Source organism: Scylla paramamosain, chromosome 8 (genome assembly GCF_035594125.1).
Source record: "Scylla paramamosain isolate STU-SP2022 chromosome 8, ASM3559412v1, whole genome shotgun sequence".
NCBI classification, from domain to species: domain Eukaryota; kingdom Metazoa; phylum Arthropoda; class Malacostraca; order Decapoda; family Portunidae; genus Scylla; species Scylla paramamosain.
This window is the reverse complement of record NC_087158.1, coordinates 19,172,385-19,192,963: the sequence shown is the minus strand read 5'-3', so window position 1 is coordinate 19,192,963 and position 20,579 is coordinate 19,172,385. Positions and strand designations below refer to the sequence as shown.

The window sequence follows — 20,579 nt, the reverse complement described above, 5'->3', positions numbered from 1 at the left end:
TATATATATATATATATATATATATATATATATATATATATATATATATATATATATATATATATATATATATATATATATATATATATATATATATATATATATATATATATATATATATATATATATATATATATATTGTTACACCAGAGGTATGGCTGCGGGTGGCAGCACTGGAAGAGGCGGGAAAGCAGAGAGAGAGAGAGAGAGAGAGAGAGAGAGAGCGGAGATGCGTGGCCTGAGAGGAAGCCTGCTTTGGAAGTGTTTCCCTGCCTGTTGAGTGCTCTGTTGAGTGCCTGTCGTGCCCTGGGAGACTTGTGGTGCCCCTGTGAACTTGTAAAGCAGTGTACTTGCGGAGGATTTGTCAATAAACCTAGGAAATAGTGCTTGTGTTTTCCCTTGTGCCCTGGCCTCCTGTGTGTGTGCCTTGTCCCAGCGTTCAGTGTGACTTATTTGAGGCCCCACTGCTCTAGTTTCTCGACCCGTGCCCGTGTGGATAACACGCCCGCCCGGAGTGAGGGGTGGGCGCAACAATATATATATATAGAGAGAGAGAGAGAGAGAGAGAGAGAGAGAGAGAGAGAGAGAGAGAGAGAGAGAGAGAGAGAGAGAGAGAGAGAATATTGCATCTCGTCCCGAAATCTGATAAAATTTACACTCGAGACCATTGTTTCCTGTTCCCAGAATTCCGAATTCATAGTAAAGCATCATCATCATGATTATCATTACCACTATCATCATCAACATCATCATTAACATCATCATCATCATCACTATCGTCATCATTAGTCCATATGATTGCGCTTCAAGGGCGAAAATAAAACAAAAAATAAATGAATAAATAAATAAATAAAACAGTATCCCCAGTGAATAGGTGTGTGTGTGTGTGTGTGTGTGTGTGTGTGTGTGTGTGTGTGTGTATTGAGGGGATGGGGAGTAGCGCTGAGCCACACACGCAGGCCACGTAGACTCGGGGCTTCTTGCTCTTTGCGGCGTAGTCACTCGTCAGGTCACAAGTCACAGCTCGGCTCACATTCTGCAGTCTAGACCGCGAAAAAGTATTGGAACATTGTTTGCATACTTTTTTTTCGTTAATGTTATATATATATATATATATATATATATATATATATATATATATATATATATATATATATATATATATATATATATATATATATATATATATATATATATATATATCATTTACTTATTTATGACATCTATTTATTTTTGAATAATAATAATATTATTATTATATTATCATTATGTAATTATTTATTTATTTGTTTTATTTTATTTTGTCTTATTTATTTTCTGATTTGTATCTTACTTATTTATTTATCTATTTATTTATTTATTTATTTATTTATTTATTTTTAGATAACTGTATTATCAACTAACTGAAAGAATTACTGTGAACCGATACCATCACGCCACTAAGCTGCTCATAATTAATTAACATTTATATCAGAGGAAAATAGATCATCGTCTTTGAAATATACACAGCCGTTCTTCTGAGTCACTGCACCGATTTATGCATGTCCCTTGTGGATATGTCACGACGGCTTTCCGTGCGTCTGGTATATAGTACATGGCGCCATCTGTGTTTCAGAACTAATCATGTATCATTTAGTCTGATTTAGTTATGTCGCAAATTGAAATGAGTGATGCATATGTTGCTTCTAAACAAAGGATGGATCTTCTTATTCTTGATAAAAACGAACAGTAACGTAATTTCATAAAAACAAAGTTTGATACAAGGATATTTTTTCTACGAACGAGTCGATCTACTGGCATATAAGATGTAAACATACTCTAGCCGGTAAATGAATTCATAAAACTGTGTTACGATCAATCTATTACCAATATCAAAATAGGAAAATAATAAATTTATTAAAAAAAAAAAAAACATATACTCTTAAAAAACAGACTTTTTATTCATAGATATTTGAGCCTTGATCTCATTCCTTGGAGGCAAAGAGATGAAAGATGATTGCCACTTACAGGTACGTGTGGGAAGGTCAACTGGAAGAGCTATTTATATTGCCTTTGGATGTGAGGCTTCCATCCGCTCACTGCTTAGCCTGGCTGGCCAGCTTTCAAAAGGCATCACATAATTGCCTTCAAAAGTATATAATAAATACCTAAGCATTTTCTTTCGCTTCGTTCGCACACAACTTCTACACCTCCATAATATTTTTCCTATCCCTTGTTTATACTCAATGTGCACAAGGCAAGATAAGCAATAAAGAATTTCCTGTCGTCCCCAAATAGGTCATCCCTGAGCACGTGGTGCCGGGATGGGGGCAGTGCTTGTTAGCAACACGAGCCTTCATACTTCCCCCAATAATTGATGCTTGATTGATGGCATGGAAATCAAACATCATGTTTTATAATCATGCTTGAATCAAACCAGATCATGTCGTACTGTACACGCCGTTAGAGAGAGAGAGAGAGAGAGAGAGAGTGGAGATAGTTACAATTATGAATTATCCTCCGAAATTGGATGATTTTGTCACACACACACACACACACAAACACACACACACACACACACACACAGGAGTGCAAGAAAAAGACTGCGGCAGATGAAGAACGCTGGATGCAGCAAAGGGAACAAAAGAAGAGTTGTAGAGAAGAGGCTGTCGTAACTAAAGACAGAGGTAAGAGAGTAATTTACATAACGGTTGCAACGGATCACAAATGTTATCTCATATATCCATTGCAATGTAAGAGGAGAGAGGCCAGCATGGCGCAACGAATAGTCAGCTTTACCGAAAAATATGTTTCAATTTGCAAAACTGTCCATTGCAGGAAATTTGAAGACATTTCTTGGCTAGAACCAAAATTTTATGCATGTTTGAAGGGAAGGAAACATCTGTAAAATATGGGAGCGCAATATTATAGTTTGCAATTTTTTTTTTTTTTTTTGTCTTTAATTATGCTGTTTACTTTTTTTTATGTACATTATTATTCTTTTCACTATCGAAAACGACATGCTCCGACCTACCCAACATGAATAGGTTTCATATTCAGTACATTACTGGTGACTTTAAGAATTGCTTTCTTGATTCACTAAAAAAAAATAATAATAAATAAAAAAAAAATAAATAAATAAATAAACCCTTGTATAACAAATGCAAAAGGAAAAATCACATGAAAAAAAAGCATTTTCATAAGAATATTCAGTATTGTATAAGCCAACAATTTACGGAGTCGAAATCGTTATGCCTGCGTAACCAAACTTATGAGACCATTCCTGATTATGATACTACTTAATTAATTTAGCAAATAGCTCAGAGTTCAAGTAAAGCTACGCTGCTTCTTAAAACGTATTCTAAACCACAGTAACTCTCCTTACAAAAGGGAAACATGGGCGGAGCCTTTGCCTAAAATCTAATAAATATGATTAAAGAGATTACAATCTTTTTAATTAAATCGTGTCTGTCAACATGACCTCCATCCTCAGCCACAGTTCACAAGCATGATTGATACATGTAGTCAATGGCCTTTTTCCAGTAATTAAATCTTAAGGCTGGCTGAAGTAAGTTAATCCTCAATATGAAGATTCTGGAAACTCAAGACCTTTGATCTGGTCAATTTGGCTTTGAACTCTGCAGCGGGCGGTCCGCGAGCAATTTTGTTTCCTTAACATAATTTTATAAATTCTTTCTTGAGAATTTCTATGAATCTTTTTCTATTGTCTTGGGCAAATCAAAAGCATTCGATTCGCAGAAATTTCTAATGTTCAAACTACTTCGTTGAGTCTTTTATCCTTCATTTAGTTTTATCCCAAGTTTTCCTGTTCGTATGCCTTATCCCAAGTTTTCCTGTTCGTATGCCTTTTTCTTTTTTTTTTCTTTTTTTTTTTCTTCCTCTCTCTCTCTCTAAGACTCATCATAAGTGATGGTTCTCCATGATTTGTTCGTCATCCACTCTATCAACGATCCCGCTCATCACTGTTTTATCAACTTCTGGACTGATCATTCTAATCAGAAAATTAGACGCTCACAAAGAAGTGCTTTAGACTGCTTAGCTTTTGCTCTGTGATACAATTTTCTAGATTTTTATCTCCTTTAATAACTCACAATTGATCATTTCTGTTTAGCACAATACATTACTGAGTTGCATTTTCCTGGGATCTTAATTGGAAATCTCAATTCTTATTTAATCAGCTCTGAAACAGTTGGACTTTCCTTATTTTCTTCGATACTTTTGTTGTACAGAGGTTATGTACACGTTGTCTTGCTTCTGCGTCCTCATTAGGAGACACGAAACACCGTGGAGAAGTACGTCAAGACTGCAGAGCTTGATGAGTTGATTTCTCTGTGGTTAAACATGTGTAGATCCCGGGTAACTCTAGCTGGCAGACTATCGTGAGCCTACCCTTCATAAGAGTATACTACACAAGAGTTATTTTCTCGCAGGCGCAAATATCCGGAGCTTAGAATAATCTGCGCACCTGCATCCCATCACGAGACCCAAATAAATAAATATATGAACAAAAAAAAATGAATAAATAAAAAAGAAAGAAAAGCAAAAAGCCAACCTTTTGACCTTCCGGTCTGTCAGATCTGAGCGCGAATCCCGGTTACTTTCATTTTCCTCTTTTGAAACAGATTAATTTCTCACTGCTTCGTAACGGAAATTGTAGTTCTTTGTTCAGTTATGACGTTGGCAGCATGGCTATGAAATGACCTTGTGAAGATTTGATAAAGAGGCAAGATCAGCCTAATTTAAGCTTACATGATGTAGTATAGTTGAGTCAGCCAGGAAAAGAATGTTTAGTCCAGGGAGAGAGAAAACGTTAATGGAGCTGAGGACACCATAATCTTGAAAACTTCGCAAAGAAACAAAAGACCATACTCACGTTTTCCAGGGACACGCCTTGAACTGCCGGGTACTTACGTCACCATTTACATTAACGAAACAGCAGATATTAATCTAGAAGCAAAAAAAAATACAAACCAAAGCAGGAATAGCCGTGAGGGATCTTAGGATCCAATCAGTTAAGACTGATCGTCAGGTCTGACTTCAAACCTGTCCCGTCCATCTACCCTTAATTATGGCAGATATTTTTTTCACTGTTTCCTAATAGGGAACGTAGTTCTTCGTAGAATCACAACAACTTTATTTACATAACTCATGTCTTTAGTAATTCTTTAGTTACAGATTTCAAGTACATTCACGGTAAAATGGGGCAAACCCTTCTCTAATGCATAATAGTTTTCTCACTCTTTACCTTTCACTGAGAATGGTGAAGAGGAGAGGTTGTGTTGCCGTCACTTCGCAAAAGAACTTAAAGCAATGTTGTTACTATTTGTGTGCCGACTTGTATTACATAATTGTAAGGTGATATATATGGGTTTTCTCAAGATTAACGCTTGGAGTTTTCGGAAAAGGAACTCGTGTGTGTACCTCAAACTACAGTCCTATTGTTTTAATTTCCTGTCTGTCTAAGTTTTCTAGTTTTTAATCTATTCTCAATAGGAAGATTCTTTAAATATATATCACTTCACAGCCTTCTATCTGATCGCCAGTATGGGTTCCGTCGGTGCCGCTCTACTAGTGATCATCTGGCTTTCTTCTTGTCATCCTCTTTTAGATTTTGATGAAACTTTTGCTGTTTCCTTAGACATATCAAAAGCTTTTGATAGAGTCTGGCACAAAGCTTTAATTTCCAAACTACCCTCCTACGGATTCTATCCTTCTCTCTGTAACTTCATCTCAAGTTTCCTTTCTGATCGTTCTATTGCTACTGTGGTAGACGGTCACTGTTCTTCTAAATATATTAACAGTGGTGTTCCTCAGGGTTCCGTCCTGTCACCCACTCTCTTCATATTATTCATCAATGATCTTCTAAACCAGACTTCTTCTCCTATGCACTCCTACGCTGATGATACCATCCTGCACTTTTCCACGTCTTTTCATAGATGTCCAACTTTTCAGGAAGTAAACAATTCACGCAAGGAAACCACAGAACACCTGACTCCTGATCTCTCCAAAATTTCTGATTGGGGCAGAGCAAACTTAGTGTTGTTCAGTCCTTCAAAAATTCAATTCCTCCATCTGTTAACTCGACACAATCTTCCAGACAACTGTCCCCTCTTCTTCAACGACACTCAACTGTTCCCCTCTTCTACAGTGAACATCATCGGTCTGTCCTTTACTTATAATCTAAATTGGAAACTTCACATCTCATCTCTAGCTAAAATAGATTCTATGAAATTAGGCGTTCTGAGTCGCCTCCATCAGTTTTTCTCACCCTATCCCCAGCTGCTCTGTACAGAGGCCTTATCCGCCCATGTATGGAGTATGCTTCACATTTAAGGGGGGTTCCACTCATACCGCTATTTTAGACAGAGTGGAATCAAAAGCTTTTCGTCTTATCAATTCCTCTCCTCTGACTGTCTTCAGCCTCTTTCTCATCGCCGCAATGGTGCATCCCTTACCATCTTCTACCAATATTTTCACGCTAACTGCTCTTCTGATCTTGCTAACTGCATTCCTCCCCTCCTCCCACGGCCTCGCTGCACTAGACTTTTTTTTCTCTTTCTCATCTCTATTTTATCCGCCTCTCTAATGCAAGAGTTAACCGGTATTCTCAATCATTCATCCATTTCTCTAGTAAATTCTGGAACTCCCTACCTGCTTCTGTATTTCCTCCTTCCTTTAACTTGAACTCTTTCAAGAAGAAGGTTTCAAGACACTTATACTTCAATTTTCGATGATTCTCTCGACGTCTCTTTTGGGACTTGCGCCTAAGTGGGATTTTTTTTATTTGTTTTCCTTGGCCAGTGACCCTCTTACATAAAAAAAAAAAAAAATATATATATATATATATATATATATATATATATATATATATATATATATATATATATATATATATATATATATATATACGTGACGATGAAAGCGCGATAAAGATTTGCAGAACTCCGAAAACTCCGCACAGCGTTTCTTTCTTCTCGGACAACTTTTATCTCTCCTGATGGCGGCACACAAGACAGAAGACAGTTCAGAGATCCTACATGCACATACCGATGTTTGTTGCAGTTTATTCTGGTTATTCATTTACTTAATGTTTCTTGTGAATGTCACAAATTGTGTTTCTTGTTGACCCGTGCCGCGCTCTTTCCACAGGAGTAAACGAAGCTGAATAATTACATTTATCTTTTCACTATTTTATTGTTGAGAGAGAGAGAGAGAGAGAGAGAGAGAGAGAGAGAGAGAGAGAGAGAGAATTATTCGTTCTAAGATGAGGTGGAAAGCTAGGAAAGACCGAAACATTTTTGTAATATTTCCTCCTCACCTTTCACCTGCTTCTTTCACTTAGAGGACTTCCCGGACCAAGGTTACTCAGATAAACTCTCGGGTTCAGCAGTCAGCACAAGCCATAACCTGATGATGCGTCAGTCTGTCAGTAGGTACAGGCGTATTTGTAAACAGTTAATAATGGCTAGGTAGTGCAACACACACACACACACACACACACACATTGCATAGGGTCCTCGCCAGTCACTTGATAGGCTGAGGTTCACATTCTTCTCAGATCTCAAGAATTTTAAAACAACCACAGTTCTTTGCATTGATAAAGTCTTATTGCTTCTTGTTATTTAACTGGGTTTTATTTATTTATTTATTTGTTTGTTAATTTGTTTATTCTTATATGTATTTGTATTTTTTTACTTATTCATTATTATTATTTTATGGTGATTATTATTATCATTGTTATTATTATTATTATTATTATCATCATCATCATCATTCATTCAATTATAAATTTATTGTTTTATTTTTTTTTCTTCCTCAAGCATACCATGAGGTACTGTACGCTCTCACAGCCTATGCATTACCAGCGACCTTCTAAAAAACAGTTAAGGCATTTCCAAATAAGTAAATCTAACACTACACACACACACACACACACACACACACACACACACACACACACACACACACACACACACACACACACGTATATATATATATATATATATATATATATATATATATATATATATATATATATATATATATATATATATATATATATAAAATTCCTGCAATGGCAAAAATTTGAGCACAAGATATTTAGATAGTGACGGCCTGAATGCACAGGTGTGACGTCATCAGTATGGGAGAGCCCTGAGTCAAGGGTGAACAGACAGTAGTCTAAACTCTAAACCATTGTCTGAGTGATGACACACTTGTGGGTAGCTATGACGTCGTTCGGGGCTTTAATTGATCAGGACTACACAAACCTTTTGTGTAGGCCTTTGTTAAACCTAACGGACTAGTATGTACGTAAATAGGACACCATCATTCCTTTAATCTTTATAATACTACCAATTCTAACACTTCAATCAACCTGTGGCAAAGATATTTACAATTTGTTAACAATTGCGTGTAAAAATGTATGTTAGTAGGGAGTATGTAGCTACTCTCTCTCTCTCTCTCTCTCTCTCTCTCTCTCTCAATAAAAGATAGTTACTCCCTGTTCGCGCCTCTTTCTCGCGCGGTTGTGTGCGAATGCTTTCACATAGGAATTCCCGTACAACCACATGCATCAGTGGTAAGCACGCTATCAACATAAGCTGATTGCCTGTAAGCAAAATTTACGTAATAAAACGCTACACTCCTGTCCCTCGTATCCTTGATCTAGTTTAGGTATCTGCTCTACATTCTCATAGTGGATGACCATGTAAAAGAGATATTCCGATAAGGACAAAGATAAGACGTAGCACTAGCTACTATAGAATTTTAAATATCCCACATCTGGAGGTTGTGTGGCCCGCCAATGAGAAGTCTGTCGTGAGTCGTGCTGCGTTGTGATTGGCCCAGTACCTGCCCGCCTATTCCAGGAAGGAGAATCAGCGTGACGTCAGTAGAGGAAGTGGGTTGTGTTGTGGCCATGGAGGACCTGCTGACAGGAGGTGAAGTATCTGCATGACTCTGTACCTAATGCTTAAACATTAAATTTCAAACCAGTGCACACAGTCTAAGCTTGACTTGTAGTAGGTAAGCTGTCTGAGAATGTGTTCAGGTCAGTCTGGAGGTGTGAAAAATAGCGAGTGGTGATTCGCGGAGACCAGTGTTTTAATCTTGTCACGACTATTATACGTGCATGGTATCTGGTAATATTGTGACTATTTCTTGTGATAATTTGATTATCACAGTGTTATCGCGTGTGCCGCATGCTGTATTAAGTGAAGAAGGTCACTCAGCTGGTAGTAGGCATCATCATGGCACTAATGATTGATTAAGGAAATAATCGTTCCAGTGATAGCATTCAGTATGATGTAAAGAGTTGTAGAAAGTTGCAGTAACTGTCATGGTTGAGATGATGTGTGGTTGGCATAGATGTGTGATAACGGTCATTACTGTCACTGCTCTCAGCACAGTGCAACACTTGGTATACATTCACGCGGATCATGACCATAAGCTACCTTGGCGCTGATAGACAGTAGTTGTAGTGACTGAAGATTACGTCATGCAACCTAGAAAGCAATTCCATCCCAGCCCAGTAATAGGTGAGGGATGAGCCTTTGCTTTGGGTCTGGCTATGTAGTCCTTGTTGATGCTGATTCTGTATATGATTCCTGTATTATTAATGTTTCCTAGTCTTCTAATAGTTTGTCATTTTCTAATAGTTTTCTAATAGTTTGTCATTAAGTGATATATTCTTTAACTGATGGTTTAAACTATACTAGTTGTCCTGCTGGGATTGACTGCTGAGACATTGGCATTTTACACAAGTATGTACAAATCTATAAAGGGCTGTGGTTTACCATTACAAGTTTATGGTATGGCATAAGAATCGGATGCCATCGCCTTGCAGGTAGATTTATGTAGGATGAACAGATGGACAGACAGATGGCAAATGCAGTTTAATATCAACAAATGTAAAGTACTTAGCATAGGTAGAGGAAACCCATACAGTTGGTACACAATAAACAACAAAATTCTGGTAGGTTCAGGGTACAGAAAAGATTTAGGAGTTTGAGTTACGTCTGAACTCCGCCTAAGAAAGCAATGCATAGAGGCCAGAAACAGGGAAAATATGGTTTGAGGATTAATTTTTAAAAGTAGAAGGCCCAGAGTAATATTAAAGTTATATTTGGCACTGGCCAGACCACATCTAGACTACACTGTGCAGTTCTGGTCCCCATATTACAGTAAGGATATAGGTCTATTAGAATCAGTAGAAAGGAGAATGACTAAAAGGATACAGGAGATGAGGAGTATTCCTTATGAGACGAGATTGAAGCTGTTAAATTTACATTGTTTAGAGAGATGTAGGTTGAGGGGACCTGATAGAAGTCTTTAAGTGGTATAATGGTTATAACAAGGGAGACCTAAGCAAAATTCTTAGGATCAGTAACCAGGACAGAACAAGAAATAATGGGTTCAAGCTTGAAAATTTTAGGTTTAAAAAAGAGACAGGAAGAAATTGGTTCTCAGATAGAGTGGTAGATGAATGGAAAGGACTCGGTAATCAAGTTGTTAGTGCTAAGACTTTAGAGAGCTTTAAGAGAAGATTAGATGGATTTATGGATGGGGATGATAGGTGAAAATAGGTAGGTTTATTTCATACAGGGACTGCCACATGTAAGCCTGATGGCTTCTTGCATCTTTCCTTATTTCTTATGTTCTTATGTTCTTAGAAAGGGCTGAAGCTTACCTGTTTCAGCATGCATAGTTAATGGAGGCAAAGATTTACAAAGATCCATTTCTAACAGTAAAGTGCAAAAATCTTGTGTTTTCCACCAGGGTGGAATAAAGATGGGTGTTTTGTGCCTCCATAGTGAATGGGTGCATGAGTCGGCAATGGATTCCATCTTGTATTGTAGGTTGTTGGTCATTGATCTGCCCAACAGCACATAGTCAAAAGGATACCACAAGCAAAGCTTTGGTTGCTTGAAAAGGTGGTGAATATAGGTTTTCTAGACACCAGTCTCATCAGTAGTTTAAATGTGTTCAGATGGAGGGTAAAAATTCATGTTAGAAACCCTTTTTAATTTTGTATTTTTTTTTTTTTTTTTTTTTTTTTTTTTTTCCAGTTTTAGGAATTTGTCAGTTTCAGAGTAAAATTAGTGCCATAATACTCAAAATGTTCTGTCTTCCCAAATACACAATAATTTTTGGAATTTGGTAGGAAAGCAGACTTTAAGGTGATAAAGCAAATTCAGTTCATCTATACCTTTAAAAATAGCCCATTTCACCAAAAAAAAAAAAAAAGTGCTGTGCAAGTCATGCTTAGTGGCATTAATTAGTCTTGACCATGTAACAGTGAAAGGATTTTCAAAACCAAATCTAAAATAATAGGAAGGATCACTTCACCCTGGATAACTTCCAAGTCATCTTACCATTACCATTACCATTAATGGAGTTTCAGGCCATGCATTGCAGTACTCTGTAGGGCCGCCAACAATAGTAATGACATTATTACTGAAATTTATCCTTTTTATACATTTGTAACAGGCAACTCATTATACAGACATGGTGTACTTTCTTCAAATGCTCTAAAGCCCAGTTCTGAATTCAGTCTGGGTTCATGGAGTCTATGTTGTTCTGCTCTTTGTTGCAGTAACATGGCAGCACCTAGGTGAAAGTCTTGCAGTGAATCCCTTATATATCTGGGTTTATCAAAATGTATTGCATGATGTCAGGACACATATTTTATCTTTATGGATGTTAAATATAAAGGTTTTGTATCATCTTTGTGAAGAGGCAATCTATAAAACCACCTTTATATACCCTAGACATCCGTCCAGTTCGACGGGCGCCTCCTCCTCCATCATCCAGGAAAGCAGGGCCACATCCTCGGTAAGTAATTGTTACTTACTTTCCTGAGTTCACAAAAACTTTTTTGTAATGTGTTCCATTTATGAAGATAATGGTAGTTTTTGCTATTACAAGCAGAAATAGATGAAACTGTGATCATTGTATGATCTGATTAGATTAAGTTTTTATATTATAGATAATTGAAATATCTTGTATGGATAATTTGTTTAGAATTAATAATTGTCTTTACATGTCTTCCTTTTACACCTAAGAATTTATTTGTGGTGAGTGTTTTTTGTAGATTGTTTTAATGATGTGTACTTTTTACTATTTGGTGTTTTCAAGTACAGTACTGTCTTACAATGCTTTCTCATATTTAGAAAGCTGAAATTTAGCAAAATTACACTTAAGTGATAAGGTAGGAGGATGACCTAAATAATCATGGCACAAGAAAAAGATACTTTTGTATGTACAATAAGGCAGTCATCTGGCAACATCAAATGCAACAGTGACTTGTCTGACAAGATTTTTTTATTTATACATATTCTTTTATTATTTCATTTTTTGTTTATCATTATTTGTGTGTGTGTGTGTGCGTGTGGGTGTGTGAGAGTGTGTGCGCGTGCGCAAGTACATGTGCATATGCATGTTTGCTTTATTTTTCTATTCAGCTGAACTCTGAGGATGATACAGCAATGATCTTAAATCTTAAAAGAAAAGGATAATATGAAATGGAGAAATTCAAAGCATACATACTTTACAGGGCCAAGGAAAAACAATGAAGATGTTGGAAGAGTGTCAGAAAATGTGTGAAATTGTGAGTTATCCAATTTTCACAATACAATACAAGAGACTACAGATATTCTAGTTAGGTGAGCTATTGCTGCATGTATTGTTTGTACAGTCAAGTGTAGAGGTGTCAGTACAATTATTTATGGGCCTGCAAAATTTTTATTTAAAGGTGTGGCAGTGTGCCTTTGAGTTTTGACGCATTGTTGATTCATGCGTACTAGATAGGGTTGGAAAAGGGTGACTTTGCCCTGCCTTGACCAGCCACACACTTTGCAGAGACATCTGTTGTGAGAAGACGAGTAAGATTCACTGGATTATGAATACAGTTCATTCTGATTTTCTTCATGAAATAGTGATTTTGAGTTTAATTTTTATTCACAAAAGAAATTATTAATAGTTTGATTCAGATTCAGAGATCAATTTATAATATAAGTTGAATTTGTGTAATATGTAAGTCATTTTGTATAAATGACAAATGATATTAATTGGAAAAAAGGTTTTCTTGTGAACATAAATTCCAGTAAATCTTTTTTTTTTTCTTTTCTTTTCTTTTCTTCTTTTCTTTTTTCAAAAATATAATTTATTATGTAGTATGTGATAGGGGACATGGCCTAGCCACTCACTCTGCACTTGGATTTGAAGAATGCATATCATGTAGCATAATGGTGAGTGCATACACCCTACAACCAAGAGGTCCCAGGTTCAGTCATCAAACCAGACAAGATGGATAGGCAGTCTCCTTATTCCTTTGTTTCTGTTATCTAATTACCATTAGGTACTAGTTGGGTGTAATAATCTGTATATTAGAGAGATAGACCCGTTATATGAGTTTTTTGCTGTAGCACTTCTCTGAGACACCATTGTGTGAAGAAGGTTGCCTCTAAGAGAGGTCATGCTTGTACAGAGTATCTAAAATGATGTTCATAATGCTTTTTTCCTGCACAGGTATCATTATGCTTAGCCCTTAAACCTGTAAAATACCGCATCCATATTTCCTGTAGATTTGTGAATGGCAATTGAAAAGGTCAGGGGCAAGAAGATTTGGAATCCCCCTCCATATTTTTACTCATAATTTGACATGGCTCTGTATAGATACCTTGTAGATGTCTTACCAGCACTCTTTCAGCCAGATATATAGATAAAATAAAAAGCAAGATGGATACAGTCATACCTTGTGCTTCAGACGTCCTTCAATTTGAACAACAACTGATTCGAACAGGGTTAGCGAACAAATTTTGTCCTCCAATTCAAACACACCCATTCAAGCAATGCCACTCAGTCAATCACCTTAGCGTTTCTCCTCCCCCTTCCCTGCCCTTCCTCTCTCTCTCTCTCTCTCTCTCTCTCTCTCTCTCTCTCTCTCTCTCTCTCTCTCTCTCTCTCTCTCTCTCTCTCTCTCTCTCTCTCTCTCTCTCTCTCTCTCTCTCTCTCTCTCTCTCTCTCTCTCCCCCCTGTATGTCCCTTCCTCCTGTTGTTCCTTTCCTTTCCTTCCTCTTTTGTCTGGTCTCAAACCTCCCTCCCTGTCACCTCCCCTCTCCCTTATCCGTCAGAGATAAAGGACAAGGAAGTGATGCTTTCTCTCCCTCTCATTCATTCCATGTCATTTTATCTTCATCCTTTCTTACTCATATTATTCCATTTTCATTCTCTATCATTCTACTTGAGCTGTGCTCAAGTGGAGTTGTCCTGGCTCCAGAAATAAAAAATAAGGGAAAATTTAAGTAATAATAGATGTAATAAAATGAGTAAAAGCTCCAGAAAGGCAGACGCCATAGGTGGGAGCGGAATGTTGCCAATGGGGTCACCATTCCCAGAATTTGAGGAAGATAATGAACTACATGGAAAAATGCAAGGAAGGAAAGTGGTTTTAATGGATGGGATGATCAGTGACCTCATTGAAAGAGTGAAAAATTATTTAAAAAAAAGAAAAACATGACCAGGAAGAGGAAAACAAAGAATTGAAAACACTATGCGCCAATCTACAGACAAAATTGAAGGAAAACAATTATATTGTTAAAAAACAGGAAAATGAAGTGATAGGGATGAAAAGTGAACATCAAATCTGGAGGAAGGAAAAAGAGGAAGAAAAAGTTAACTTTACAGAAATCATAGAAGTGCAAAAGAAGGAAAAGACAGATTTAAGTAAGGAAATTGTGAAAGTGATCAAGTAGAAAGGATCGATGGTAAGGGACACAGTGGACAAAAAGAAATGTATTGTTATACATGGATTAAAAGTGGAAACAGAGCCAGTAAGATAGAAGAGGGAAAACATCAACTGGGGAAGTGTACAGAAGGAGGAGAACGACAACTGAAAGTAAAACTTAGGGCACAAACAACAGCCATGGAAGTGATATTGTATGTGTGGAAACTGGACAAGACAGAGCAATACAGGAAAGTTTGGATAAAGAGGGACATGAATGAGGAGGAGAGACTCAATGTAAATGATCTAATAAAAGAAGGAAAGGCAAAAAACGAGAACAGAATGGAGGAAGAGAAAAAAAAAGTTCTATTGGAAGGTAAAAGACGAGAGGCTCAGGAAATGGTATCTGACAAAAAAGAATAGAAAATGTAAATAACGTATGGAAAAATATAAAGTGGACAGTGGCATATACAAATATTATAAATGGTTTAATATCAACATTTCAAGAATTGAATAATTATATTAAGATAAAGCAGCCCAACATCATGGGTATTACTGAAGTTAAACTAAATGAGACAACAGAAAATATAAGAATTGGTAATAGTAATTATAATGTGTGGATAAAACATAGAAATAATAAGAAAGGGGGAGGAGTCATGTTACTTACAAAGAAGAGCATAACAGTGGAAGATGTCGAAATTGGAGGAATGGCAGAAGAAATTAGAATTAAAACAAAAAGGAAGGGAGAATGAAGACGAAATTTTGCAGTGGCTTATGTACCCCCAAAGACAAATGCATGGACACGAGAATTATAAATTATTGTTAAGAGATACTAGTAATTGTTTGGAGAGAATACTGGCAGAGAGTAATAATATAAGTCACTTATGGGTGACTTTAATTGCAAGGAGGTATGCTGGTGAGAGTGGACCACAGATGGAGGAGAAGAGTCATGGGGATATATGCTTCAAAATTTAATAATGACAAATACTATGGCCCAATGGATTGGAGAAAATACAAGATGTGGGGGTAATGAAAAGGCATCAAGGCTAGACTTGTTGTTTACAAAGGAAATGGACATCACTGAAGGAATAAATTATCAGTGCCCACTAGGTAAAAGTGACCATCTGTTAATTGAATTCAGTCCAGTAGAAAATAGGAATGAAATTTACAAGAATGGGAGATATAATTACAGGAAAGCAGATTTTATCAGGTTAAGGCAATATTTTGCAGAGGCTAAATGGAAACAACTGTTCACGACAAACAATACATAGGAAAAGTGGGATATATTCATGGAAATTTATAATGAAGGGGTCAGTAGATATGTACTGAAGATCAAAACAAATGAAGTGAAAAAGAAAAAAGACTGGTTTAATACAAGATGTATAATGGCAAGAAAAGAAAAAGAAGCAGCATGGAATAGATGGAGAAAAAAAGGAGGAAGTGAGAAATGGGAAGAATTCAAGAAGGCAAGTAACGAATATATCAGAATCCTGAGAGATGAAGAAAGGAATTATGAGAAAGATATGGTTAACAAATGCAAAGATAAGCCAAAGTTATCCTTCAGATATGTGAATGGTAAGATGAAAAACAAGCAAACAATAGATAAATTAACAAAAGATGACATTGCATACGAAGATACACGGTTACAAGCAGAATTAATGAACAAGTGCTTCCAGTCAGTATGCAACAAAAAAAGCAAATTTGAAGGTGGCCCACTTAGGTGACTCGGGTTACCCAAACTGAGGAGGTGGTGTGCTCTGTGCTCTGATGACATCACAACAAAAATAGCTGCTCAACCATACTTATATTGTTATACTCACTCATTGCAATACTGTCCACATACATGTAGTGACATGCACTAGTAAGTAAAGTACTGAGTCTTAAATATATAAAAGAATAAAAATAAAGGAAATGGGATGGGTAAGAAGTAATATTCACCAAGAACCTCATCGCCAAGGACAGCAAATTTTCCCTAATACAAATCACCAAGAGGATAAGCATCAGCCATATGTTTACTGCTACTGAGTCAGATAGAATGTGGCCATTTCCATGGCAATGTTGATGATTTGTTTATGGTATCCCAGGAAGAGCCCAAAACCGCTCAGTTGGGTCACTCAGGCGACCTGAGTGCGGTACTGAACGCACTTAAGAGTTCACTTAACATTATGCAACTACACACGAAGTGTCCACTTAAGAGCTCACTTAACTGTACACAACACACTGGTCATATAAAAGCTAACATAACAGTATACACTGTATTACTACTGTACTTTTTGCTTTTCAGGTTCAGTTTAGGGAGGTTTTACTGTACCTTGAAAATGACAGAGTAGACATCAGATCTGATGACAACATTTGGGCTAGAATTCACTAACAGTCCCAAGTTATAACGCTCATAAGTACAGGAAGATAAGAACTCCATACAGACTCTCTTAAGCAATTCACTAACATTTTGTAAGTTCGCCATCACACTGGGTTATGTGCACACCAAATGTTGCTCAAACAAAAAAGAAATAAAGCTATACAAAACAACACTAACCAGAATCCTGCCTTGCGGACCTCACAAAGCAGCCAAGTGTGGCTGTTCCATTGCTTTTTATTCATTGACCTTTTAATGTTTTATGAAGTCCTATGTATTTGTTACTTTCACTTGTATGTATAAAAAATCTTGAGTGTTGTAGGTACTCTAGAAATATTTTTTGCCATTACTTTTATTACAATTCTCATGTGGGCTGTAAGCTGAAGTTTTACTAACAGCTTGCATTAAGAAGCAATTCATATATTGGAAGTAATGGTAATGAGGGTGTTGCCATCTTGAAGGTGTTACTTTTCATTCATTCATGAGTATTTAATTTCTCTAGGATGTGGATGAGATTACAAATTAATATTTCCATAATTAAACATTAAATTGTAACAAAACATAAAACTCCATGTGGCAACAGTGACCAACTGAATGTTGTGGGACAAAACTGTGTTGCCACTTAGCCATTAATGTGCTTTCATATTTAAATACTCTGTAACTTTTAAACCATGGCATTAAAAGCATTTGACCGTGGAATATTTCCAACTTAAAATCACTTGATCTTTAATTTTTGTCATTACATGACTTTCCTCACAGGACATCCTGTGTGTGTGTGTGTGTGTGTGTGTGTGTGTGTGTGTGTGTGTGTGTGTGTGTGTGTGTGTGTGTGTGTGTGTGTGTGTGTGTGTTTACCTAGTTGCCTAGTTGTGTTTTATGGGAAAAGAGCTATGCTCGTGCTGTCCCATCTCCACATCTTTTAATATCCAACTTAGCCTTGAATTGATGTATACTTGCTGCATTTACTATCTCCTCATCCAGACTGTTCCATACATCAATACTTCTATATGGGAAACTATACTTTTTGACATCTCTTCTACAAGCACTCCTCTAGTGTCCCGTGTATCCCAGACCATTAAGTCGCCCCAGTCCCCCTCCTCTACTCCCTCATATGCTTTATATATCGCAATCAAGTCTCCCCTTTCTCTCCTCTTTTCCAACGTTGGTAGATGTAGCCTTTCCAGTCTCTCTTCATATGACAAGTCCCTGATACTTGGTACCACCTTCGTAGTTGCTCTCTGAACTCTCCAACTTCCTTATATCCTTTTTCTTGTATGGCGACCACACTACTGCTGCATATTCTAGTCTAGTCTTATCAGCGACACGATCATCTTCCTGACCATCTCTTCATCCATATATGCAAAGGCCTGCCTTATTCTTCTCAACAAGTTATAGGTTTCTCCTGTAATTTTGCTAATGTGTGTGTGTGTGTGCATGTGTTAGTTATAAATGCACACACACACACACACACGCACACACACACACACACACACACACGCACACACACACACACACACACACACACACACACACACACACACACACAGGGTGTCCTGCAAGGACTGACAAAAATTAAAGATCAAGTGATTTTAAGTTGGAAATAGTGTGTGTGTGTGTGTGTGTGTGTGTGTTTGCCTAGTTGTATTGCTCAAGGAACAAGCCAAAGCTCATTTTGTCCTGTCTCCATAACCATATTTATCCAGTTTCTCTTTAAACATGTGTACACTGCCACAATCACCTCTTCTTTCAAATCATTCCAGATTTCAATAGTTCAATATGGGAAGCTGTATTTCTTGATGTTGCTCAAACATCCACTCTTCTTTATTTTCTTCCCATGCCTCCTTATCTGTCTCTCTCATCTGTGGTACCAAGTCATTTCTGTCTATTCTTTATATATTGTTTACTAATTTGTTCATTGTTATCAAGTCTCCTCTTTCTCTTCTCTCTTGTAGTGTTGGTAGTACCATCTCTTCAATTCTTTCTACATAGTTTAAGTCTTTCAATTCTGGTACCATCTTTGTCACTATCCTCTGTATTCTTTCCAGTTTCTGTATATCTTTTTCTTCACCCACCCTAATGTTTGTTAACAAGCTGTATATAGCATAGTTCTGTCTCCCATTTATGAATTGTTCATTCCTGTGCATCACTGTCTCCTCTTGTAGTACTATTTTTATTGTCACATGATCATTTCTTCCCAGTGGACTCAGACAGTGTATACCTGGTCGACTTTCTGGGGTTTTCATAAACACTAAGTCCAACTGTGATGGTTCTCCTCTGCATCTTGTGAGTTTGTTCACCCACTGTCTCACTGTATTCATCATCATGGTATGCATAAGTTCTTCACTCCATGACCCAACATTTTCCTTCACTTCCATTTCCTCCCAGTTAATTCCTTTAATGCTGAAGTTGCTTACTAAGATCACTTTGTTACTTTTCCTTATCATTTCCTCTATGCTATTTCTTGTTTCTAGTTGCATAATTTTTATAACTATTGGTCTCCCATGCATTAGTTTTTGGTGGTATGTACATCACAATAACTTTCCTTTTTTCACTTTGATCTTAATCACAACACTCAAAGTTTCTGCCATTCCATCACCATAATCCACTTCCTCAACAACAATATCCTCTTTTACCATTATCATCACTCCTCCTCCTCCTCTTCCTCCTCCTCCTCCTTCTCCTCCTCCTCCCTTTCCTTTTCTATCTCTCCTCCATGTGGTATAACCTTCCTTTGCAAATCTCATCTTTATTTCCTCTTTTAGTTTGGTTTCCATTAAACATATCACATCAGATTTATTGCTTTTTAGGTAGTCATTAAGCTCCTTTAGGCTCAACACCAAACCATCTGTATTTGTATACACAATTTTTAAGCTTCCGCTTGGTGATCTTCCGTGGCACCTTTGTGCCACCATTTCCACACTTTCATGTCTACAATTTTTCCATCTTTTTCCATCTCTCTCTTCTTCATTGCTGTTATATCACTGGATATTTTTTTTTTTTTTTTTTTTTTACATTGTCACCAACCACTTTTCTCTCTTCCTACCACTTATTTATTATCGCTGCTAAGTTACGTATTTCTTCTCATATTTTCACATTTTCTTCTGTTTCCCACGTTCGTCTATTTGTACAAGCTACATTGAGGTCCTCATCCTTGAATCCTCTGAAAACATTTGCCGTGCCGGCCGCCATCTTCCTTTTTGATATCACTGACAATGTTTACTTTTCACTATCCTCCCATTTCACCCTTTTGGCCACTTCCTGATTTTAACTTCACTTCCCCTGCACTCACACATCACACAATTTCCTATTATGGAGACGGGACTCAAGCTCAGCCCCTTTGTACAACCAAAACCTAGATATATCCTTGGAGTTGCTGTGGATGCATCTGATCAGCTGGGCAGTGTGCACACATTGTGTGTATTTACCTAGTTGTATTTATCTAGTTGTGGTTTACGGGAGGGGAGTAATCTCATAGTATCCTATCTCTATATCCATCCA

The 20,579-nt window shown here is 37.0% G+C and overlaps 1 protein-coding gene across 6 annotated transcripts in view; it reads left to right on the top strand.

The window, feature by feature from the left end:
- Nucleotides 1-8,819: 8,819 nt before the first annotated feature.
- LOC135102923 (SH3 domain-containing protein 19-like) overlaps nt 8,820-20,579 on the top strand; it is a 38,765-nt gene continuing 27,005 nt past the window's right edge. Inside the window, exons 1-2 of one of the 6 annotated variants that reach the window (XM_064008588.1) lie at nt 8,820-8,942; nt 11,772-11,835. In XM_064008588.1, the coding sequence (XP_063864658.1) occupies nt 8,921-8,942; nt 11,772-11,835 (86 nt within the window). In that variant the 5' untranslated portion in view covers nt 8,820-8,920. Of the gene's footprint in view, nt 8,943-9,027; nt 9,053-9,118; nt 9,144-9,291; nt 9,540-11,771; nt 11,836-20,579 lie in introns of those variants that run through there. The other 5 variants (XM_064008593.1, XM_064008589.1, XM_064008590.1 and 2 more) reach the window with 5 other exon arrangements.